At 48.2% G+C, this 24,782-nt stretch overlaps 1 protein-coding gene across 1 annotated transcript; it reads right to left on the bottom strand.

The window, feature by feature from the left end:
• Positions 1-5,644: 5,644 nt before the first annotated feature.
• Positions 5,645-20,350, bottom strand: PRPF19 (pre-mRNA processing factor 19). The gene is made up of 16 exons (XM_007944912.2): positions 20,332-20,350; positions 15,555-15,704; positions 15,305-15,381; positions 14,419-14,560; positions 14,262-14,335; positions 14,083-14,145; positions 12,936-12,977; positions 12,737-12,811; positions 12,321-12,396; positions 12,045-12,154; positions 9,883-10,038; positions 9,623-9,692; positions 9,307-9,392; positions 8,830-9,000; positions 8,581-8,686; positions 5,645-5,742 (listed from the first exon to the last, which is right to left on the bottom strand). Exons 1-16 carry the CDS (start codon positions 20,348-20,350, stop codon positions 5,645-5,647), a joined length of 1,515 nt encoding a protein of 504 aa, XP_007943103.1.
• Between the last annotated feature and the right edge of the window lie 4,432 nt (positions 20,351-24,782).

Here is a 24,782-nt window from a genome sequence, read left to right as displayed (position 1 = left end):
GTGGCCTGCTGTCGCGGAGTCAGCTGGGTGTTTCTGCCACCACCTCCGATCCTCTGTCCTGTGTCCGCCTGGTGGACGTCTCCTTCCTCAGAATGCTGCCAGTAGCACCTCCCCCCCACTGCCCTGACTTTTAAGGCAGTCACCACACTTCCCCTGTGTCAGCACCTCCATCAGAACCCTTGTCCTGTGGTTGTCTCCATCTGTCCAAGCTTGCTGCCCTGCCTGCACTGTGTTCCAGTCACCTTTGTGCCATCAGAGCCGCAGTGAATGTTGGGTGACTAGAGAAGGCAAGAGTCATACCAAGCCCTCCTAACACAGGTGCTGGCACCTCAAGGGCCACCAGAACCCAAGCAGCGCCACTGGGTCTCAGAGCTGACAGAAGCAGGGAAAACAGGAGGCCACCTCTACTGAGTGCGTCCCAGAACTCTCGACATGGACTACATCCACCCACGACTCCTCAAAGCAGCAACCCGAAACTCACTCTTCAGAGCAGAAGTGGAGAAATGCAGTCACACCTCAGAGTGGCAGAGCTGGGATTCAAACTCGGCCTTCCGACTCCAGGGGCCACAATTAACCACGACACTATCCTTCTAGAAAGCTGCGGAAGGATCCCTTCCTGTCTTAGTGGTGACAGTGTCCATCAGCTTGGTCTCTGATGCCCAGCAGCTTAACATCCCAGCTCCATTACCGGGTGGCCTAAAGCCAAGACATTTCTCTAAGCTCAGCAGTGGTGCCTGCGTCATTTGGAAGGTTTGCATAACAACACTGCCCCCTGGTGGCCTCCCGGGCCCACGTTCCAAGGCTGAGCACAAGAATGCAGCAACACTGGCTCTCAACCGTGTAGGGGCTCAGGGCTGTGTCTTCAGTCACAGGTCCAGACACGGGCCCTCAGAGGGCACAAGTTCATGAAGGATGCCATGAACGCTTTCCCATCAAAGGACTACATATCCCAAATCAGACAGGAATCTACAATACTATACAACCACACACTGAACAGTACAGTGTACCCAGCAGACTGGCCGAGGCTGAAAAACCTGCAGGTGTTCCAAACACAGCCTCATTTTACTCCTGCTGAGTGGCCCATGAGAACTAGGCCCAAACTGGCCAGCTCACCACTGTCCATACTGCAGCACTGTCTACCAACAGCTCAAACTGTGGTGTGTTCTCCAAGGCCGAGCTCCACGGACTTTAAAACGTGCTCTAGATGTATGGAATATGATCCAGAACCAATGGTACTGAAGGAAGAAGTTGAAGCTGCACTGAAAGAATTGGCCAAAAACAAGGCTCCAGGAATTGACGGAATACCCAGTGAGGTGTTTCAATAAATGTATGCTGCACTGCTGACACTTACTCACCTGTGCCAAGAAATCTGGAAGACAGCTACCCGCAAGACTGACTGGGAGAGACCCCTATCTGTACCCATTCCGAAGAAAAGTGATCCAACAGAATGTGGGAATTATCACCAGAGCCCCTGTTTGATCATTACTGAAGATAATTCAAAAATGGTTGCGGCAGTATATTGACAGAGAACTTCCAGAAATGCAAGCTGGATTCAGAAGAAGACGTGGAATGAGGGATATCATTGCTGATGTCAGATGGATCTTGGCTGAAAGCAAAGAATACCAGAAAGACGTTTGCTCTTCTTGTTGTCAGGTGCCGTCAAGTTGACTCTGACTCATAGTGACCCTCTGTACAACAGAACAAAACACTGCCTGGTCCCGTGCCAGCCTCACGATCCTTGCTGTACCTGAGCCCATCATTGCAGCCACTGTGTCAGTCCATCTCATTGAGGGCCTTCCCCTTTTTCATTGACCCTCTACTTTATCAACCATCATATCCTTCTCCAGGAAATGGTCCCTTCTGACAACATGACCAAAGTAAGTAAGACAAAGTCTGACCATTCTTGCTTCCAAGGAGCATTCTGGCTGCACTTCTTCCAGGACAGATGTTAGTTCTTTTGTCAGTCCATGGTACTTTCAGTATTCTTCGCCAATACAACTCAAAAGCACCAACTTTTCTTGAGTCTTCCTGATTCGTTTTCCAGCTCACATGCATATGAGGCAACTGAAACTACCGTGGCTTGTGTCAGGCACACCCTAGTCTTCAAAGAGACATCTTTGCTCTTCAGCACTTTAAAGAGGTCTTTTGCAACAGATTTCCCCCTTCAATACATCATCTAATGTCCTGCTGCTTCCATTGGTGTTGATTGTGGAACCAAGTAATATGAAATCTTTGACAACGTCAATTGTTTCTCCATTTATTGTGACGCTGCTTATTGGTCCAGTTGTGAGAATTTTTGTTTTCTTTATGCTCGGATGTAATCCATAGTGCAGACTGTAGTCTTCAGTTTTCATCAGTAAGTGCTTCAAGTCATCCTCACTTTCAGCAAAGTTGTGTCATCTGCATTTCACAGGTTGTTAGTGAGTCTTCCTCCAATCCTGATGCCATGTTCTTCTTCATATCGTCCAGCTTCTCAGACTATTTGCTCAGCATACAAATTGTTTAAGCATGGTGAAAAGATACAAACCTGACACACTCCCTTCCTGATTTTAAGCCATGCAGTATCCCCTTGTTCTGTTCAAACAGCCTCTTGGTCTATGTACAGGTTCCTCGTGAACACAATTAAGTGTTTGGGAATTCCCATTCTTCTCACTGTTATCTACTGTTATCCATCGAATGCTTTTGCATAGTCAATAAAACACAAGTAAGTATCTCTCTGGTATTCTTTGCTTTCAGCCAAGATCCATCTCACATCAGCAATAACCCTTGTTCAACACCTTCTTCTGAATTGTTTGCATTTCTGGAAGTTCTATGTCAATATGCAGGACTCATCTGTCAGTTTGCTGTCAGTTTGTTGTCCTGGGGTGGCTTGCGTGTTTCTGTAAGGCTGGAAGCTATGCCACTAATCCAAATAGATCTTTGTGTTTTACTGACTATGCAAAAGCATTCGATGGTGTGGATCCTAACAAATTATGGGTCACACTGAGAACGGGGATTCCCAAACACTTGATTGTACTCGTGAAGAACCTGCACACAGACCAGGAGGAAGCAGTGGTTCAAACAGAAAAAAGAAAGATACCGCATGGTTTAAAATCAGGAAGGGAGTGTGTCAGGGTGGTATCCTTTCAGCATATTCAGTCTGTATGCTGAGCAAGTAATCCAAGAAGCTGGACTATATGGAAAGTGTGGCATCAGGATTGGAGGAAAACTCATTAACAAGCTGTGATATGCAGATGACATAACTTTGCTTGCTGAAAGTGAAAATGACTTGAAGCACTTACTGATGAAAACTAAAGACTACAGTGTGCAGTATGGATTACCCCTCAACATAAAGGAAACGAAAATCCTCACAACTGGACCAATAAGCAACATCACGATAAATGAAGAAAAGATTGACATTATCAAAGATTTCATATTAGTTGGTTCCACAATCAACACCAGTGGAAGCAGCAGTCAAGACATGAGACGATGCATTGCACTGGGCAAATCTGCTGCAAAAGACCTCTTTAAAGTGCTGAAGAGCAAAGATGTCTCTTTGAAGACTAAGGTGCACCTAACCCAAGCCACGGTATCTTCAATTGCCTCATATGCATTTGAGAACTGGACAATGAGGAAGACAGAAGAGTTGATGCTTTTGAGTTGTGGTGTTGGTGAAGAAAGTTGAGAGTACCATGGAAGTCAGAACAAATCTGTCCTGGAAGAAGTGCAGCCAGAATGTTCTTTGGGAGTGAGAATGGCCAGACCGTCTCACCTACTTTGGTCATGGTCAGAAGGGACCATTCCCTAGAGAAGGATGTCATGGTTAATAAAGTGGAGGGTCAATGAAAAAGGGGAAGGCCCTCAATGAGATGGACTGACAGAGTGGGTGCAATGATGGGCTCAGGTATAGCAAGGATTGTGGGGCTGACAGAGGACCGGGTGGTGTTTCATTCTGTTGTACACAGGGTCACTGTGTCAGAATCAACTTGATGGCACCTGACAACATAAACATATACACAGAAAGGCCTTCCCAGTTTGAGGAAGCCACAGCCATCAAGTTGATTCAGACTCACGGTGACCCTGTAGGACAGGGTGGAGCTGCCCCATAGGATTTCCAAGGCTGCCATCTTCAGATGCAGACTGCCACATCTCCCTCCTGCAGAGCACCTGGTGGCTGCAAACAGCGACCTTCTGGCTGGCAGCCAAGCACTTTAACCACTGTGCCACCCAGGTGCCCTCAGTTTGAGGAAAACTGGTTCAAAAGCTAAAGTTTCTTTTATTTCAAGATTTTTCAGTTTTAGCTGCTAATAAGCCTCCTGACCCTCCGAGAAAGGGACACAGCACGCACAAATGTCTGCAACACACACTGCCAACCCGGCACACCTGGAGGACTCGTCCGCCAATAATATGGACCACTGTGCCTTGGGCCATGCACCACCCCTCCCAATTAACACCTCCCTTTGCCCCACGGTCCCTGCAGTTAACACCCTGCTTCTCAGCTGTCCTTCCTGGCTCCATTTCTCTAGTCCCTGCCTCCCACCTTACCTTCCACTCTCCCAACGCACTCCATGCCAGTCCCGACACTCCACTGGGACTGCCCTTGTCTGGGGTTCTGATGACCTCCCTGGCCACAACCAATAGGCACCCAGCCTCCTTCCTATTCCTCTATCCGCCTCACTCATCCTAGCCGCAGAACCTCCCTGCTCCAGCCCCTAGTCGTTCAGGCTGCCACCTAATGGCACACTTGGGGGGCCCTTTCTAATCACCCAGTCTGACTCCTTCCCTGCCCCTCATGCTGACCTTTGCTTGTCCCCTTATCTTTACTGGCTGCCTATCCTGGAAGCAGCCCTGCTTTTCAGCACCCAGTCAGTAAAACCTTGACTCAAGCCAGAAGGGAAGACGTTTTGTATCACCTACAACCCAAGAATGCTTCCCACTCCACTCCTCGTTCCTCCCCAGCAAAACAAGGGTCCTCGTCCTTGGACAGCCCCCTTCCCATCAGGCTTATGTGAGCATCCAACCTCCTGGCCTCCAAAACCCAAGCAGAAGGCCTGCAAGGGCATGGCAGAGCCCCTCCCAAGGTGCTTACAGATTTGTTGTTATTTCTGCTGGGCAACCAAAGTAAACGAACGCTGAAGAGAAGCTGTGAAGGGGAGGCAGGCAGACCCTTTGCTCGCCCTTGACTTTCCTGGCCCAGGGATTCCCGGCAGACGGACAGACACGGGGAGATGGCTGTGTTTATTGTGTTCTTTTTTTAATGAAACTAGATCACTGCTTACAAAACCCTGCACGCACCCTCATGCCACCCCTTCACAGTTCTCCTGGAGCACCCCCTCCCATCTCGCAGGAACTGGAAAAAAGTGGGTGTCGGACAGCCAGCACCCCCAACTCAACGAGTGCCATGGGGAAACACTTTCTGCTCCAACCGAGCCTACAGAGGGTGACAGTTCTGTCCACGTCCGTTCCCGTGGGGCCTGGAGGTCACATGGCTTAGGGTGGCCTGTGCCACCGTGGCTCTCAGGCCACCACTCAGACCAGAGTGAAATGATATGAATGTCCCGCCCCATAGATCCCCCTCCCCGTAGTAGTCTCTCCCCCCCAACCCCAAACCCTAACTCTACCCCACTACTGAGATGCAGCCCAGATGTGGCAGGAGGCACTGGGCCTACAGACTGTAGAATTTGAGGCTCCTGTCCATGCCTGTTGAAGCGATGAACTTGGCATGGTGGCCAAAGGCCACTCCTGTGGTCAGGCCGCTATGTTCTGTGGAGAGAAAAGGGGTGACAATGAGAAGGCTTCTCTGTGTCCACTCCAAGCACTGGGCCTGACACTGGCCCCCACTCCAGGCCCCCCGTGCCCATCTTCCCCCATCTCTCGATCCGCTTCCCCAGCCACTCGACTCCCAGGACAGGGTTCTCTTCTGCCTACTTTTTTTTCTTATTGCTGTTTTAAATGTTTATTTCAGACTTGGGATTTCAGTACTGTGGTTTTTTAGGGGGGTCCAGTTCTACGTATTGTTTTTTTAACACTTTATTGTTTAAGTGAAAGTTCACACAGCAAATTACGTTCCCATTTACTAACTTATACACAGCTACTTCTCTGACACTGGTTACTATGCCCACGGTGTGTGAACACTCTCCCCGTTTCCACCCTGCTTCCCTGTTTTCGTCCCTCTAGTTTCCCTGCCCCTCCCTGCCTTCTCATCTCTGCTTTTGGGTGAACAGTGACCATTTGGTACATGTAGTAAACTGTTCTAAGGAGCATGTCCGTGAGGGTGTTAGTGTTGTATAGGCTGATCTATTATTTGGCTGAAAGGTGACCTCCACGAGTGGTTTCAGTTCCACATTAAAAGGGTGTCTTAAGGTAACAGTCTTGGGAGTTCCTCTAGGTTCTACCAGTCCAATAAGTCTGTTTTTTTAAATTGTGGTTTGAGTCAAAGTTTACAGAACAAATCACTTTTCCATCCAACAATTTATATACATTTTGTTTCATGACATTGGCTCCAATCCCCTCAAGGTAACAGCACTTTTCCCACTTCCTCCCTGGGTTCCTATTTCCGTTTGTCCTTCCTTGCTGACACTTCCTGCCTTCTGGGCTGTTTTGCCAGGCACCATTAGTCCTTCTGGTCTCAGGCTAGAGGCGGCTGTAGTTTGCGTGGCCATTACTGCTATGGACTGATTGCTTCCTTGACCCTCTGGTTTCCTTCACTCTCCTTTGCTCCAGACGGGAATAGACCAACAGTTGTATTTAGATGGCTGCTCACAAGCTTTTAAAACCCCAGACGCTACTCAAATCAGGAGGCAGAACATTATCTCTGTGAACTATGTTATGCCAACTGACCTAGATGTCCCCCGAGACTGTGGTCCTTAGCTTTCAAGCCCAGTAATTCAGTTCCAGGAGGTGTCAGGGTACATCTAAGAAGTTTCTATAATTGTGCCCCCTATGAGTTCTATCATATGAACAAGAATATATACAGGGCACAAATATGAATGCCCACAACTATACCCACATATGCACACACATAAACTCCATACGCCCTCCCGCACCTACACAGCACACGTATCTACTTCTGTAATTGTTCACAAAGTTTCGGTGGCCATCACTGCTGTAGGACCAGGTTACAGCACTCACCGTATTTGTCCTTTATTTCTGTGTACCTCTCAGTGCCTTCAGGTACCTTGGTCCCATTGCACTGACTTTTCCCCATATTTTCTTATCACTGCATAATATTCCACTGTACGTATGTACCACATTTTGTTTATCCATTTACCCACCGATGGACATTTAAGTTGTTTCTGTCTTTTTGCCATTGTGAATAATGCTACAATGAACATGGATGTGCATGTCCACTTATGTCATGGCTCTTAAGTCTCTAGGATATATACGTAGGAGTGGGACCGCTGGATTATATGCTATATCTAGTCTTAGCTTTTTAAAGAAGCCTCATACCATTGTCCACAGGGGTTGTACCATTTCATAATCCCACCAGCAATATGTAAGAGTTTCAAGCTCTCCACAACTTAGCCAGCATTTGTGATTTTCTGGTTTTCTGACCAGTACAATTTTTGCAGGGATGAGAGGGTATCTCACTGTAGTTCTGATTTGCATCTTTCTAATGGCTAGTGATCACAAGCATCTCTTCCTATGTGTGTTAGCCACATTAACATCTTCTTTGGTGAAGGGTCTGGTCATGGCCTTTGCCCAGGTTGTGAATGGACTGCCTTTCTACTGAAGTGCTGAAGTTTTCTGTGTATTACAGAGATTAGACCTTTAGCAGATATGACCCACTGCTCCCCTGTAAGTCAGTTCTGACATAAGTCCAATACGTTTTTTTTTAATTCTCATTTCAAAACACACCAGTGTTTTGAACAGTAAATCATAAAACTGAACATCTGTGAGTGAATGCCTGAGAACGTGCTGTAATGCTGTATGTAATACTTATTAATGATAAGATACACCAAAAAAAAAAAAAAAACCCAACAACAAATGATGATCATAAGTATGGTTTGCTGTAACTTGAATACATCGTTAAGTGGGGGACTATTTGTATACACACATATACATATAAAAAACACTGCCAGCAAGTCGATTCCAACTCATAGTGACATCCATTGGGTTTCCAAGGCTGTAAATCTTTATGGAAGGAGATTGCCTCATCTTCCTCCCACACAGCAGCTAATGGGTTTGAACCCCTGGCCTTTTGATTAGCAGTCAAATGTCTTACCCATTACACCACCAGAGCTCTTTGTATGTATATATGTGTGTGCATGTGTGTGTACATGCATGTACATGTGTGTACATATGTGTATGCACACATACACACACACACACTTTTTTTTTTTTAAATACTAATTTAAGCCTCACAACAACCCCACTGAGTAGGTACATCACCAGTCTCATTTTCCTGAGGCTCCAAAGAGACTAAGTAACTTGGCAGGGTCATACAGCTTGAAAGTGTTGGGAGCTAGCATTTAAAGCCAAGCAAAAGGACTTAGCCACTATACTCTACTGCCTCAGATAGTGGCTAATAAAAGCTGCCTAAGCACATCTATCCCTCCCCCTAAACTCCCTCAGACCCGGCCACTGAGGCCAGGCTCATACCTGTAAAGTGAAGAATCTCGGTCCACTGTTTGCAGATATAGATCTGGACATCTGTGCCCCCGAGGGCCAGGTAGGTGCCGCTCTGGTCAAAGATTAGTGACTTCACCTACCAGAACAGGAGAGAGAGGAGTCACACCTGGGGACCGGAACTCTGGGGCAACTGGGGAGAAGCAGAGGCAGCTCAGATTAATTCAGGGACCGACTGACAAACGAGGAGAGGTGGCTGAAACGAGAGGGGAGGGCCCACACCTCAAAGTTGTTGTCCAGCTGCAACGTCTTGAAGTTTTTCAGCTTGCGCAAATCCCAGAGCTTGACGGAGGAGTCATCAGCTGCTGTTGCCAGGTAGTAGCCATTCTCAGAGAAGGCAATGCTAGTGATGGGGCCTGAGTGGCCAGGGAAGTTGGCCACATTGGTGCGCTCCTACAGTTGGGGGGTAAAGTATGTCACCACTGGCTCTGAGAGCAAGAAAGAAAATGGGGCTCACTGAACTCCTACCTCTGAGACGTCTTTCTCAGGGAAGGATGACAAGCAGGAGCAACAGGGGTGGATGGGGCAGCCCAGACCCCCCAGAACCCTAACTACCACATCACACACACCTAGAACTAGCGTCTCTCTCGTTTCAGGAACCCCCCACCCCAGGGCCAGGTGCCATAAGCACTTAACCAGCCCTGCTTATCCATGAAAACCCCAACCCTGAGCCTCATATGGACAGCTGCCATGTCCCACCTTCAAGTCCCAAATCTTGATCTGAGAATCCATGGTTCCTGTTCCAAAGATGAGTCCATCAGGGTGGAACTGTGCACAGGTAAGAGCTGCAGAGAAGAGGAGATGGGCAGGTAGTCAGGGCCCACTGGGTGAGACTAACAGTAGTCACAGTAGGTTCCCTGTTCCTCACGCTCCCCACTGGGCCCAGCCTAATGCCTGGCACTTAGCAGGTGCTGGTGGCAAATGGATCTTCACAAGAACGAACGAGCAAATGATTAAGGAGAAACAATAACCAGGGGAGGAAAACAAAGAGCCAAGTGCTTCTGGGAGGACTCACAGCAGCCAGAAGTCTCATCTGTCACCTTGGTGAGCACACGTCCCGTCTGGATGTCAGAGAAGGCCCAGTACTAAAAAAGCAGAGACAGTGAAGCTAGTAAGAATGGGAGGCGGAGAGCCTGGTTTGGCAAAATCCTGGCAGAGCTAGCTCCTCCCACCAGAGAGCAAACATTCTCCTCTCAGGCTCTGGGACCACTGGGGTTGGTAAAATGGTCCCTCTTCCCCAAGTGATCAAGCTCAGGACCCTGGCTGGGACCACACCTGGTCGTCGGAGGAGCTCAGGAGATAGTCACCAGTGGCATGAAGGCTGAGGCCTGTCACAGCACTTTCATGGGCCCGAACAACCTGGACACAAGAGGCGTTCGGGACTGACCAAATCCTGATAGTGGCATCTGGGGAGGCAGAAAACACCAGGTCCTGAAAGAAAAGCAAAGAGGCAGGATATCAGAGACAGAGAAGAGTGACCACGGTAATTTTACAAAGAGGGTATGAGACTGGCCACAACTGGCAGCTGCTTCTTTCAGCCACAGCCTCACCACCTCGTGGCAAGACAACTGCAACAGAGCGATCCACCTGCTTCCTGGAGCCAAGTGAGGAATGTGGCTAGAACAATGCAGGAACTGAATATGTAATTTACTTTTATTTTATTAGCTGCATGTAAGCTAACCAAAAGCCAAAGCCCTGGTGGCACAGTGGTTAAAATGCTCAACGGCGAACTGAAAGGCCTGTAGTTCAAACCCACCAGCAGGAGAAAGATGTGGCAATCTCCTTCTGTAAAGACTGTTGTTGTTGTGAAGTGCCACTGAGTTGGCTCCAACTCATAGGGACCCCATGTACAAGTGATGCAACTGCCTGGTCCTGCACCATCCTCACAACCACTGCAGTGTTTGAGCCCACTGTTGCCACTGTGTCGATTCATCTAGCCTAGGAAAGCCTAAAGGGCAGTTCTACTCTGTCTTACAGGTTCATTATGAGCTAGAATCAACTTGATGGCAGTGGGTTTGGTAACAGGATGGTAATGGTTACCATACTGGATGGTGCAGGTCTAAACAGTCACACACCTGGAAGGAGCTGTGAGGTCATGTTCCAGTGCCTTCCACAATTAAGAATTTCAAAAGCAAGCTAATTGTCCAAAAAAAAGAAGAAAAAACTAAGGTGAGGAGAGCTTATATAGTGTTGCCAACCAATTACTCTGGGTTAGTTGTTGTTGTTGTTATGTGCCGTCGAGTCGGCCCCGACTCATAGCGACCCCTCCTTGGGTTTCCGAGGCAGTATCACTACGGAAGTAGGATTGCCCAATCTTCCTTCCGAGGAGTGGCTGGTGGGTTTGAACCGCCAGCCGTCTGGTTAGCAGGCAAGTGTCCTAGCCACTATGCTACCAGAGCTCCCTGGGTTAGTTAGGACATTAAAAAAAACCCCAAAGCAAAAACAACTATCATCTATCATTAACACTACTTCGTAAAAGAAGTAATCGATTCACACCAAATAATGTGGTGCTGCCGTGAGTCGAGATCAACGCTACGGTACCCAACAAGCAGGAGAAGGAACAAGATCTAAAAGCAAAATGGAACCCATGCTTCCAACTCAAATACATTTAATTTCACAAGAAAATCACCACGTTACTCTAGTATTTCTCATTCCCCTGAGGGCCAAGGAAAAGGCTGGCTGCTTGGGAAATACTGATCCAGCCACTGTCCCACAGACCCAGGCCCAAAATGCTGTAGGTTTTAGCAACCCAAATGCCACAATTAATGTCACTAACCTGGTCTATAAAGAACCCTGGTGGCACAGTGATTAAGCACTTGGCTGCTAACTGAAAAGTCAACAGTTCAAACCCACCAGGGAAGATGTGACAGTCTGCTCCCATGAAGATTTACAGCCTTGGAAATATACGGGGCAGGTCTACTCTGTCCAACAGGACTGCTATGAGTCAGAATCGACTTAACAACAATGAGTTTTTTAATCTGGTGTACTGAGTTACCTTTACACTTTAAATCAGAAGTCAGTGTCAAGTTTGTGCCTCCCACCCTGGAGGATTATGGTAACAAGGATTCATCTTTGTCAGACACCTGTGAGTCAAGCTCTTGTTCAACTTTGTTGTCTGCAGTTTGTGTTATGAACGCTAGGATTTTTCCTTCTCCTGACCTGAAATATCTCACTGAACATGCTTTTCCAGGTTAGACCTCCCTTCCCCCCACCTGAAGACCACGCTTTAGGTGACCTGAGGTAAAGGGCGACCCCCAGAATCCCACAGAGGCCATACAGGGCCAGCTCTGCAGCCGTGCAGCTCTTTGTTGGCCCTGCTCCACTTCTCCACCAAAGACACGGAGGGGAGAGGGGACTGGGTGACTGGCTCTGGGACCCTGAGGCACTGAAGCAGGGCTCCAGAAGGAGGAACTGAAGGTGGTCAACGACACCCTTACCTGGGATGGGTGAAACACCACACTGGTGACTTTCTTGGTATGGCCCTTGAGGGTGGCCAAGATTTGCTCGGAACTCTTGTCAAAGACGACCACATTTTTATCCGCCCCACCTGGAGAAGATCCAAGGGAGACAAATGGTCAGACCCACCCAGGTCCCTCTGCTGAAAACAGCACCTTCATCCCAGGCATGAAGAGAACAACGATCATGTGCCTTCCCCGGCCATGCCCACCCCCCACAGCCCACTGCGGCCTGCTGGGTCAGGCCCAGACTCTCACCAGTGAGGATCTTGTTGGTGTCGGAGGGGCAGAGGTCCAGGGCAAGGATCCCTGGAATGCTGGCACTGTGCAATCCCTTTGCAGAGAGAACCAAATCCAGCCCAGTCACGGCCAGAAGCCACACAGCTCCCCCTCTGCGTCCCTGGCCAGCCACCCACCCCCTCCAGCCCAGGGTAAGCAGTTCCTTCTGTGCCTTCTCATCCCGCCTGGCTTTCTGCCTGACGACAGAGCTCCCTCACTGCATCTCTGGGAGACCCAGGGCCAGGCAGGCAGAGAAACCTTGACAACTCAGCATCTAGAAACAGGGCCAGAGGCCCCAGACAGCCTTCAACTCGCCATTCTCCGTGCTGGCCTGCCCGCCCCAGAAACACCACGGGAGGGCCCTGCCTCCAGTCACTGGGAAGCCGGCCACTCACCACGTGGGATGCCACCTGCCGGTACTTGCTCAGCTCTTCTGGCTTCACCAGCTCCTCAGGCACAGTCTTCCCTCTCTGAGAAAATGACAAGCCCCCCAAGAAAAGCGGCAGTGAGTGCAAGCATCAGCCACCCCTTTTTCCTAAGGGTGTCAACCACTTCCCACCAGGCCAACTCTCCTGGCTCTAGAAGAGGACTCACCTTCTTACGCTCCGTGGTAAGCACCGTGGCCTTGTCTTGAAGCTGGGGAGGAGAGAGGACAGGCTCAATGTGAGACAAATGACCCGGCCAGGACAATGACCTCTGGATGCTGATGACATCTATGCTTTCACAAGCATCACAGAGAACTTGTTATCCACCTACTTCTATGCCAACGGCTGCCATGCATTCTCTCTTTTGACTTTCACCCCAACCTTAGGAGGTGGGTATTGATGACCTTATTTCACAGGTGAGGAAACTGAGCCTCAGAGAACTATAGTCACTTGCTCAAAGTCACACAGGTGATAAATGGCAGAGCAAGGACATCAACCAGCTGTAGAGCTCCCGGGCCTGGTCTCTGTACATGACAACTAAGATGAGAGCTGAGGGGCATGTGGACACAATCTGAATTGCCTGGAAAAGAAACGACCACGCCCCACAAATGAGGACTCCGTGAGGGTAACGGCAAGCACTGGACCTGGAGTCAGGAGGGCAGCTCTGTCTCCGAGGAGCTCCACTGAGCCTTAATTTCTTCATCAGTAAAATAAAGATGATGATTCCTCTCCTGTCCCCCTCACAGAAGAAACATGAAACAAAACCTACACCCATTGCCTCTAAGTTGACTCTAACTTCTAAAGACCCCACAGGACAGAACAGAACTGCCCCATGTGGTTTCTAAGACTGTCAATTTTTATGGAAGCAAACTGCCTCATCATTTTCCCAAAGATGGCTTATGGGTTCAAACTGCCAACTTTGCAGCTAGCAGCTGAGTGCCAAACCATTGTGCCACCAGGGCTCCTCTGTCTATACAAAGGTCTTCAGTGTCTGCAAAGAACTCACACAACAATAAGAGCTAAATGTTACAGGGAACCAGAATGAAATCTTTTAAATTCCCACAATGAGCCTAGAAAGTAGGCACTATTATTCTCACTTCAGAAGCAAGGGAGATGAGCCACGGGAGGGGCTGGTTAAATTAGCCCGGAGTCATAAAGCTTCCAAGAGGTGGCATCAAAAACACAAACCCATGCCATCTGGTCCCAGAGTCTGTGCTCTGCACCACCACACGCTCCTGCCAGATGTACACGGTTTTACTCAAAGCACACGGCCTCAGGGCCTGTCAGCACTCCCACCAAGCGGGAGCAAGACTTACCTTCTGGATAATTTCCGGAGTCATTCCCACCAGCTCGCCCAAATCCATTGGCTCACCGGCACCCTGAAGAGAAGAAAGAGGAAGGTGAGAGAGGCCGAATGCCTACGACACTGGCATGAGAGAGCTACGAGGGCCACTGCACCCAAATGGGCTGCAGGCAAGGCTGGGGAGTCACTCACCACGACGCTTGGCTGTGAGCTCGGCACAGCCTGGGGCACGATGAGGCCTGCCTGCGGTTTCAGGGTGGCCAGCGCTAAGGAAGAAGGTAATGTTAGCAACGGGCGAGGGCAAAGCAGGACCAGCGCAGAGTGGGGGAGGGCAGGGGAGAGACTGCACCTTCTCGGGCAGCAGTGACCTCCTTGGTGAGACGGGCAATGACACGGCAGGCGGCATCGTGCTGGTACAGAGCGTGGGACAGCTCCTGGCGGGTGGTCTGCAGCTGCTGGCGCAGAGTGAAGCTGTGCAGCATGACCGCATCCTGGGAGAGAGCAACACCACCATGAGGGACAGGGAGGGGCCGAGAGCAGCCAGCAGGAGAGGCCCGGCCCTTCACCAGGAGACCCTGCTCCCCGCCCAGTCCAGACTGGGATCAGTAATCACACTGTGTCTGAGTGACCCTGGATGTCCTGGCAGACACTCCATCCCCCACTAAATGCTGGGCACACGGACAAGTGTCAGCCAGCTCTTTCCCACTCCCATCTTCTCTAATTTACCAGCAAATCACAGATGTCATACTGTCACCTCACCAAAAAGGACTAACTGTCGCTGTCATTTATTGTTACCCCTCTTGTGTCAGGCACCATACCAGAAGGTCTCTCAAGAAGGATCCATTCAGATCTACAGAGTACCTACTACTGTCAGGTGCTACCCTCTGGACTGGAGATACATTGATGAAGAAAACAAGTCCCTGCTTTCACGCTTATTCTCTATAACTGCTTTTTAACCTCGTAAAACCCTGAAATACCAATACTAAAATCTCCACTGTGTAGTCAGAAAAACCAGGACTCGGAGGCTGAGCAACATGCCTGGGTCGCATGGCTAGTAAGCAACGAACCTAAGTCTGGAACTCAGATCTGTGTGACCTTCAACAGCCCCCTCCTCCTCCCACATCATTCAGGCCCTGGAAGAAGAAGACAGTGCTTCAGCCTTTCCAGTGCCCAGACTAGCCCAGGGAGACAGCTCTTCACGTGGAAAAGACACTGAATCCCTCGAGGACACTCACCCACTCATCTTGCAGAGCTTTCAGAATGGCTGGGATGCTGGTGGCAGAGGGAGGCTTCGGCCGGATTGGGTGAGCAACTGCCAAGAGGGAAAAGGGTGTGAAAAACCAACACCTCTTCCTGTCCCCCACCTCTTTCCGCTCAGCCCACATTAACAGACTGCAATCTCCTCTTCCAATGTGCTGGCACCACCTCCCACCCTCTCAGGCTCTGCACCGAGAAGGCCATGGCCTGAGCCTGGCCAGTGGGCACCTTTGATGTCGATGAGCTGTTCCTCAGACAGAGGCTGGTTGTTGATGGGGTCTGTGCCATTCTCTGCAATGTACTTCTCAATGAGCCGTCGCTCGTAGACATGATTGGAGACAGGGGACACACATGGATGCTCGGGCACTTCATTAGAGACTGCAAAGAAAAGGCAAGCAGGGAGTGTGGGGTCAAAGGGAACCTCGGACCAAAGAAATCCCTTACCCACTACCACGTCCTTATACTCAACCAACAGGAAACAAGACCTGTGACCCTGGGCCAGTTCTGTACTGCCCCCAGGATGCTTTCCAGTGATGTAACTAGCTTCTCCATCAGTACTCTCCTAATAGTCAGATGCTGTCGTCATTAGGTGCTGTAGAATCGGTTCCAACTTATAGCAACGCTGTGTAGAATAGAACGAGAAACTGCCCAATACTATAAGTAAGGAAAAAGCCAGAGTGTGACTGCAAAAGAAACCATCAATTGATCCTTTGCAAGTTTAAGTTGAAGCTGAAGAAAATTAAACAAGTCCATGAGAGCCAAAGTATGGCATTGAGTATATCTCACCTGATTTTAGAGACTGTCTCAAAATTAGATTTGATACAGTGAACACTAATGACCAAAGACCAGGTAAGTCATGGGGTGACATCAAGGGCATCATACATGAAGAAAGCAAAAGGTCATTAAAAAGACAGAAAATAAAGGCCAAAACGGATGTCAGAAGACACTCTGAAACTTGTTCTTGAAAATAGAATAGCTAAAGCAAGTGAAGAAACAATGAAGGAAAAGAGCTGAACCGAAAATTTCAAAGCTCAACTTGAGAAGACAAAGTATCATAATGAAATGTGCAAAGACCCAGAACTAGAAAACCAAGAGAAGAATATGCTCAACATTTCTCAAGCTCAAAGAACTGAAGAAAAAAATCAAGCCTCGAGTAGCAATACTGAAGGATTCTATGGGCAAATTGTTGAAAGATGCAAGAAGCATTAAAAGAAGGAAGAAATACACAAAGTCACTGTGCCAAAATAACTGGTCCACATTTAACCATTTCAGGAGGCAGCATATGATCACAACCCAATAATACTGAAGGAAGAAGTTCAAGCTGCACTGAAGGCACTGGTGAAAAACAAGGCTCCAGGAATTGATGGAATATCAATCGAGATGTTTCAACAAACGGATGCAACACTGGAAGCACTCACTTGTCTACACTAAGAAATTTTGGCAACTGACTATAAAAGGTCCAGATTTGTGACCATTCCAAAGAAAGGTGATTCAATGGAATGTGGAATTATTGAACAATATCGTTAATATCACACAAAAGTAAAATTTTGCTGATGATAATTCAAAAAAGGTTGCAGCCATATAACAACAAGGAATTGTCAAAAATTCAAACTGGATTCAGAAGAGGACATGGAACAAGGTATAGCACTGCTGATGTCAGATGGATCTTGGCTGAAAGCAGAGAATACCAGAAAGATGTTTACCTGTGCTTTACTGACTATGCAAAGGCAACAACTGTGTGGATCATAACAAATTATGGATAACACTGTGAAGAACAGGAATTCCAGAGCACTTCATTGTGCTCATGCAGAACCTGTACACAGACCAAGAGGCTGTCGTTCAAACTGGACAAGGGGGAACAAAAAAATGAACAAGAGGATGATACCACATGGTTTACAATCAGGAACGGTGTGCATCAGGGTTGTATCCTTTCACAATACTTGTTCAATCTGTTGGACAATATGAAGAACGTGGCATCAGGATTAGAGGAAGACTCATTAACAACTTGTGATGTATGCAGATGACACAGCCTTGCTTGTTGAAGGTGAAGACGACTTCAAGCACTTACTGATGAAGATCAAAGACTAGAGTCTTCAATTTGGACTACACCTCAACATAAACAAAACAGAAGTTCTCACAACTGACCAATAAGCAGCAGCAAGATAAACAGAGAAAAGACTGAAGTTGTCCAGGATTTCATTTTACCTCCATCCATAATCAACACCCATGGAAGCAGCAGTCAAGAAATCAAATGACGTCTTGTACTGGGCAAATCTGCTGCAAAAGACCTCTTTAAAATGCTGAAGAGCAAAGATGTCACTTTGAAGACGAAGGTGCGCCTGACTCAAACCATAATATTTTCAGTTGTGTTCATATGCATGTGAAAGCTGGACAATGCATAATTAAGACCAAATAAGAATCGATGCCTTTGAATTATGATGTTTGCCAAGAACACTCAATATGCTATGGACTGCCAGAAGGCACAAATCTGTGTTGGAAGAAATACAGCTAGAATGTTCCTTAGAAGTGAGGGTGGCAAGACTTTATCTCATGTACTGGGGCATGTTGTCAGGAAGGACTAGCTATCAGGAAGCGTAGAGGAGGGCGTTATACCTGGCAAAGTAGAAGGTCTGACAGTCAACAAATATGCGTTGCAAAACTACAATATACTGGGCACCTAGAGAGTAGTCAGTAATCCCTGCCCATCTCATTTTCAAACAAAAATGGTGGTGGTTGTTGTTGTGCCACGAAGTCGATTCCAACTCATAGTGACTCTATAAGACAGAGAAGAACTACCCCATAGGGTTAGTTTATAGAAGTAGACTGTCACATCTTTCTCCCATGAAGAGGATGGTGGGTTTGAACCTCTAACTTTTCAGTTCATAGAATGCTTTACCACTGTGCCACCAGGGCTCCTTACAAAAATACTTAGGCACATACCAGGTTTACTGGTCTGATAGAGCCTGGTGGAACCCCTGAGACTATGGCCCCTAGCTTCCCTTCAGGTCTGGAATTGAACCCACACCTGTGGCTTCCTGCCAAACAAAAGACAGGCATATGAGTTGAACATGTACCTGAGGTAGATACACTCCTTGGAGAGAACAATCATGGGAGAAAGAAGGGTTGTTTATGCACAAGGAGACAGTTCAGGGGGCAGGAGTGCATGGAGGGATGGACACAGGGAAGACTTAACTATCGGGAGGAAGTGGGAGGGAAGCTGTTGCATTGGGGTAAATTTTAGTCAATGTCATGAGACAATGTGTGTATGAACTGCTGTATGGAAAGTGAATTTGCTCTGTAAACTTTGACCCAAATCACAATAAAAATATAGATATATATATACATATATATATACACACATATGGGAGCTCTGGTAGCATAGTGGCTAAGGCACTTGACTGCTAACCAGAAGGCTGGCGGTTCAAATCCAGCAGCCACTCCTCGGAAGGAAGATGGGGCAATCTACTTCCGTAGTGATACTGCCTAGGAAACCCAAAGGAGGGGTGTCGCTATGAGTCGGGTCTGACTCGACGGCATATAACAACAACAACAACAACACACACACATGTATATACACACATATATATACATATATATATATAAATACTTAGGCATCCGTTGTACTCCAGGAGATGAAAACATGTATGAAGCCACTCAAATCCCTCTGCCCATCTCAGTCTAGAGCCCTAGGTAGATTACCACACAAAGAAACTACAAAGCAACATGACCAGTGTTATAACAACAACAACAAAAAAAAAACATTGAAGTGGTGTTCGTCAGGCACCAAGCATGATTCCAAACACTTTACATTAACTCATCCTCACAGCAACTGCCAGCAGAGGTATCGTTTATATGCCTGCCCAGAGCACAGGACTCCGGCCGGCCTCCGACTCCCGGTACATGCAGATGCCCAGCAGGCAGGTCAGCACCCAACAGATGAGTGACTGAATGCATGAGAGGAAGGAGGGCACTGGGGCAAGAGAACAGAGCACCTTCCAGAGTGACCGAAAACAACAGATGCGACAATAACTCGCAATGTCCTCATACAACCGTCCTTCTTTTTTCTGCCCATCCCCCTGCTTTACTACCCTTCTTAGGTTAATGGTGAGGTTCTGGGAAGAGAAAATGGCTTAAAAGATTGCAAGCAAATAGACAAAGGGATGGGAAACTGGTCACCTGGTGGTAAGATGTGAAGGCAAAAAGTGAGCTTGTCATAAAACACCACAAGGAAACACTGCACAAGGCATGCCAAAAGCGTGCATCTGGGGTCAGAGAACCTGACTCTCTCACCCAGCCCTGCCGCCTACTAGCTGTGGGACCTCGGATAACGCTCTCCATGGGCCTCCCCCTTCCTCAACGGTAAAACCAGCGTATTGATTTCTGCTTCTGTAAAGTCTTGTGACGATAAAATGAGATCGCAGACTCGGAAGAACCGCTGTGAACCATTAGCGGCTCTTCTGTCGGTCCTACCATATGAGGCTAAGAGCCTTCTGAGACCAGCCCTGTCTCTGCCTCTAACTCATCGTGTGACCTTCGCAAACGGCTGAAGCTCCGACTGCCCGAGCGCGACCTCGGACAGCATCCAGTGCAAAGTCCGGAAATGGGGGAAACTGAGGCCCAGAGAGGGGTAGCGACTCGAGCCACATCACAAAGCTAATCGGCAGCGGATTCTGAACGACCCCTCGGGTCCTTTGACTCCCAGGCCAGAGCTGCCTCCCCTGCACCACCAGCTCCCTCCATCCAGGCCGCTGTAAAATGAGGCGGGCGGTTGGTCCCTGTGATCCCTGGAACAACACATCAGAGACGCTAGGGAAATTGCGGAGCACTGCGCAAATGCACCCCGGGCCGAAGAGGGGAGGATCCCGGTGCTGACAGGCCGCCGCTCTATCACCTAGACGCTCCGTTCCCGCCTCCTCCAGACCCCGGTGTCACAGCAGCTCGCGCACTCTTCCTGCTCCGCTCTCCCGCCTCCTGCGACCCGCGATCGGCCGCAGCCCCTACTCACTGGAGCAGATCAGGGACATGGCGCCGTCACTGCGATAAGAGGCGCCTCACACCAGGCTCCGGGACTGGCTTTGGAGCCGCCACAGGCCACTTCCGCTTCCCTGCTGCTTCCGGGACGCTCCGCTGCCAGCGAGGAGTAGCCCCGCCGAGCGATGGTCGCGTAGCGCTTCACGTGGGACCGGGAACAGTCGCGCTCCGCAGCCTTCAGCGCCTAACGGAAACTGCCCCTTCCCACAATGCAACCAGGCAGGAAAGGACCCGCCACGGAGCCCTCGGCTATTTCCGTATTTACTCGTCTCCTTCCGTAAAGCGCCCGGCGTGGTGGGTGGGTGTGGGGGGGGTCTAGAACTACATTTCCCATGATGCACTGGAACTATTAAAGCCACTGCATCGCAGCTACGCTTTTGAGATTCCGTACCGTACTGTCGTGATTCAGAATTTTAATATGCGCAAGAATGTCCTAACGAGCTTGTTATTAAAAGCATATTTCTGCAGTCTGCACTGCAGAGTCTGCATTTTAAGTACGGCCTCACGTGATCGAGGCAGGTGTTTCTCGGACCACCCTTTGAGCAAACACATGCTGGGGGGGCTCTGGTGAAAATGGAGATCAGTAGAAAAACTAACTCTGACCATGAAATTATTCCAGTCTTACATCTGTTACCGATTTGCTCTGTGACCTTGGGCAAGTCGTTGGTTTCTCTGCTGGTTTTCTACACGACTTCTAGGTCACTTCCAGCTCAGATAGTGTAAGGTTCTTTGTGGATCTCTGTAAGATACATACACTCAGGAATCATGTCAGAGACCAGGCGCCGATTCACGTGCGGGCTACAAGGGATCCAGACTAGGAAGACGGTATGACAGATAGCTAAGGTCAATGAAGTCTTCTCTGAAAAGGACTGAATGGGTGGGGCTTTGACTCAACTAAGTCACTGCCATCAAGTTGGATCCGACTAATAGCAGCTCCTCCTTGGGTTTCCGAGGCAATATCACTATGGAAGTAGAATGTGCAATCTTCCTTCCGAGGAGCAGCTGGTGGGTTTGAACCACCACCCTTCTGGTTAGCAGTCAAGTGCCTTAGGACAGGTAGGCAATATTCAGAGGGAGGAAAAACAGCATAACAAAAGCTTGGAGAGAAGATCAAAAGTTACAGGTGTGTAGGGGCATATGGTGTAGTGGGTAGTGGCCAAAAGCATGGACTCTGAAGTCAGACCATGTTCAAATCCCAGCTCCCTCCAGCTAGCGTGCTGTGTGAACTTCTCTAAACTCTTGTTTTCTTATCTGTAAAATCAAGGGAGTATCACAAGGGTAGAACTCACAGGGTTTTTTGTGATGAGTTAATATGCAAAGAGCACTTTAAGCTAAATACAAAATTCATACTCATATTTGTCATTATCTCAGAAGCCAGCGAGATTGCCCAAGCTACCATGATGTGCCCAAGCTCTCCCCTGAGAGAGAGAGCTCCCCAATAATTGGTTTTGTTTCCAGGTTGGCCTCCCTCTAATTCACTTTCCACAAAACAGCCAATGATTTACTTTTAATGAAAAAATCTATTCATGCTCCTCCTCAGGCCTTTCATTTATTCAACAAATATTGATTGGGGTGTGTCAGGCTCTGTTCTGATCACTGCAGATACAAATGAATGAACGAGAAAGACAAGATTCCTCCTCTCTTGGATGCTTCATTGTCTTGAGGGCATACAGATAATCAACACATAAAAAGAAAGTTCCACACTCCAAAAATGAAAAAATAAATTAATTAAAAAAAAAATTTAGAAAGAAGAAAATTCCAGAGAGGGGCTATTCTTGGTTGCCATTGAATTGATTCTGACTCCTGGTGACCCCTTGTGTTACAGAGCAGAATGGCTCCCTAGGGTTTTCTTGGCTGCTGCCATCTGAACAGAAACATATCACCAGGGCTGTCTTCTGCAGTGCTGCTGGGTAGGTCTGAACCGCCAACCCTAGGTCAGGAGCTGAATACAAAACGTTGGTGCCTCCTGCAGAGTGGTGAGGACCATGAGTAAAACAAATCACCGGAGGGAGGGCTACTTTAAGCAAGATACATAGGCAGAGTGTCTCTGAAGGTGTTTTGCTGAGACTTGAATGAGGGAAAGGAGTCAGTCTTGAGAGCAGGAATGAGTGACTCTAGCAGAGGTAACCTGCCCCCAGTCCCGTGCCCACCTGGCTCATGCCAACCTCCACCTTTACCTCGCCTTCTCTCCAGCCACACTGGCCTTTTAAATCCGCAAACTTACCCACCCTAGTCAGGCTCCAGTGTCTGCCTAAAACATGTTCCTCAGATCCTTCCCTTGTTCCCCTCCCCCCAATGCCCTCCAAAGGAAACTTGAGTCTCACCTTAAATGTTAGTTCTTCAGGAGGCCTTTTCCTTAACATCAGGCCAAAGTTTAATCGATTCTGACCCATGGCCCCCTCTTGTGTGTCAGAGCGGAACTGTGCTACATGAGTTTTCAATGGCTGTAATCTTTGGGAAGTAAATCCCCAGGCCTGTCTTCTGAGGTGCCTCTGAGTGGATTTGAACCACCAACCTTTCTGTTATACCTCAGTGTTTGTTTGCACCACTGAAGTCTCTTTTGTTGTTGTTGTTGTTTGCCGTCGAGTCCGCCCCGACTCATAGTGATCCCTCCTTGGGTTTCCGAGGCAGTATCACTACGGAAGTAGGATTGCCCAACCTTCCTTCCGAGGAGTAGCTGGTGAGTTTGAACCGCCAGCCTTCTGGTGAGCAGTCAAGTGCCTTAGGCACTATGCTACCAGAGCTCCTCAAGTCTCCTTTAGTCTCCATCAAAAAAAAAAAGAAAAGAAAAAGAAAAATCCACTGCCATCAAGTTGATTCCAACTCATAGCAACCCCCAGTGGGTTTCCAAGCCTTTAAATCTTTACAGAAGTAGACTGCCTCATCTTCCTCCCGGAGCAACTGGGGGGGTTTGAACTACTGACCTTCTGGATAAGCCCAAAATACCAAACTCACTGCCATCAAGTCAATTCTGACTTATAGCAACTCCCATTGGGTTTCCAAGCCAGTAAATCTTTACAGAAGTAGATTGCCCCATCTTCCTTCCATGGAGTGACTGGTGGGTTTGAACTGCCAACCGTCTGGTTAGCAGCCAAATGCTTTAGGCATCATACCACCAGAGTTCCTTGACTCTTCCCTGAGAGTCACTTCAGATAACTATAATCATTTAATTATTTATAATTACCTGTTTGGTGTCTAGGTTCTCCACTAGACTGTAAACTCTGTGATGACAGGAACCAGGGCTATCCTGGTGCGTGATGTTCCTAGAGTCTATCAGTCTTAACAAGACACGTAGTAGGGGATTCATAAATATTGTTGGTTGAGTGACAGGCCACCTGATGGGCCAGGTATCTCAAGTACTTAGATGTGGTAGGAAATAGAGTGGGTTAGGACTAAGGTGTGCCGGCCCCACACCATAGTATTTTCAATCGCCTCATATGCATGTGAGAGCTGGACAATGAATAAGGAAGACTGAAGAAGAGTTGATGCTTTTGAGTCGTGGTGCTGGCAAAGAATGCTGAAAGTACCACGGACTGCTAAAAGAACTAACAGATCTGTCCTGGAAGAAGTGCAGCCGGAATGCTCCTTGGAAGCAAGAATTGCCAATTGTTTCACCATTTTGGTCATATTGTCAGAAGGGATCATTCCTTGGAGAAGGATGTCATGCTTCGTAGGGTGGAGGGTGAATGAAAGAGGGGAAGGCCCTCAATGAGATGGATTGACACAGTGGTGCAGTGATGGGTTCAAGGATAGCAAGGATCGTGGAGCTGGCATGGGACAGGGCAGCGTTTTTTCTTGTTCTGCTGTGCATAGGGTCACTAGGAGTCAGAGACGACTCAATGGCACCTAACAACAACAACAGGTAAGGTGGGACTGAGAACCAGAGCTGGTTAGACTTGTTGGGTTGGCATTACAACAGTGTCTGATTACATTTGAGCTACCAAGTGACCTAAAGATAACCACATTTCCAGAAGTTCTCTCTGAAACATCTTACTGGATGGGTTGGAGAGAGGGAAACCCACTCATTCATCCAGGGGAGAAATCTTTATTGAGCACCTACTATGTGTCATGTAGGATACACCAGTAAGCAAAACTAGAGACCTCCCTACACTAAGGAACATATGACTGTGACAACAAAACACAGGAGAAACGGTGCCCCTTTCAAGGCTTTAAGGAGCTCTTGTGGCATAATGTCTAAAAGGTCAATGGTTTGAACCCACCAGCTGCTCCGCACATGAAAGGATGAGGTAGTCTGCTTCCATAAAGATTTACAGCCTTGGAAATCCAATGGGGGTCACTATGAACCAGAACTGATTTGGTGGCAGTGAGGTTTTTTTTTTTTTGGTTTTCAAGGCTTTGGGAGCCCTAGTGGCACAGTGGTTAAAAGCTTGACTGCCAACTGTTAGGTTGGCGATTTGCACCTAC

This window comes from Orycteropus afer, unplaced genomic scaffold (assembly GCF_000298275.1).
Source record: "Orycteropus afer afer isolate SDZICR_OR568_19922 unplaced genomic scaffold, OryAfe1.0 scaffold00130, whole genome shotgun sequence".
Taxonomy (NCBI): Eukaryota; Metazoa; Chordata; class Mammalia; order Tubulidentata; family Orycteropodidae; genus Orycteropus; species Orycteropus afer.
The sequence above is the reverse complement of the archived record's forward strand: the minus strand, read 5'-3'. Positions and strand labels throughout refer to the sequence as shown.

Excerpts from the sequence above, each read along its gene's own strand:
- PRPF19 (XM_007944912.2), bottom strand. Across the intron at positions 12,978-14,082 it reads CTCCGGAAATTATCCAGAAG|CTTCAAGACAAGGCCACGGT; the intron begins GTAAGTCTTGCT and ends TCTCCTCCCCAG. Across the intron at positions 12,155-12,320 it reads CACCAACAAGATCCTCACTG|GTGGGGCGGATAAAAATGTG; the intron begins GTGAGAGTCTGG and ends GATCTTCTCCAG.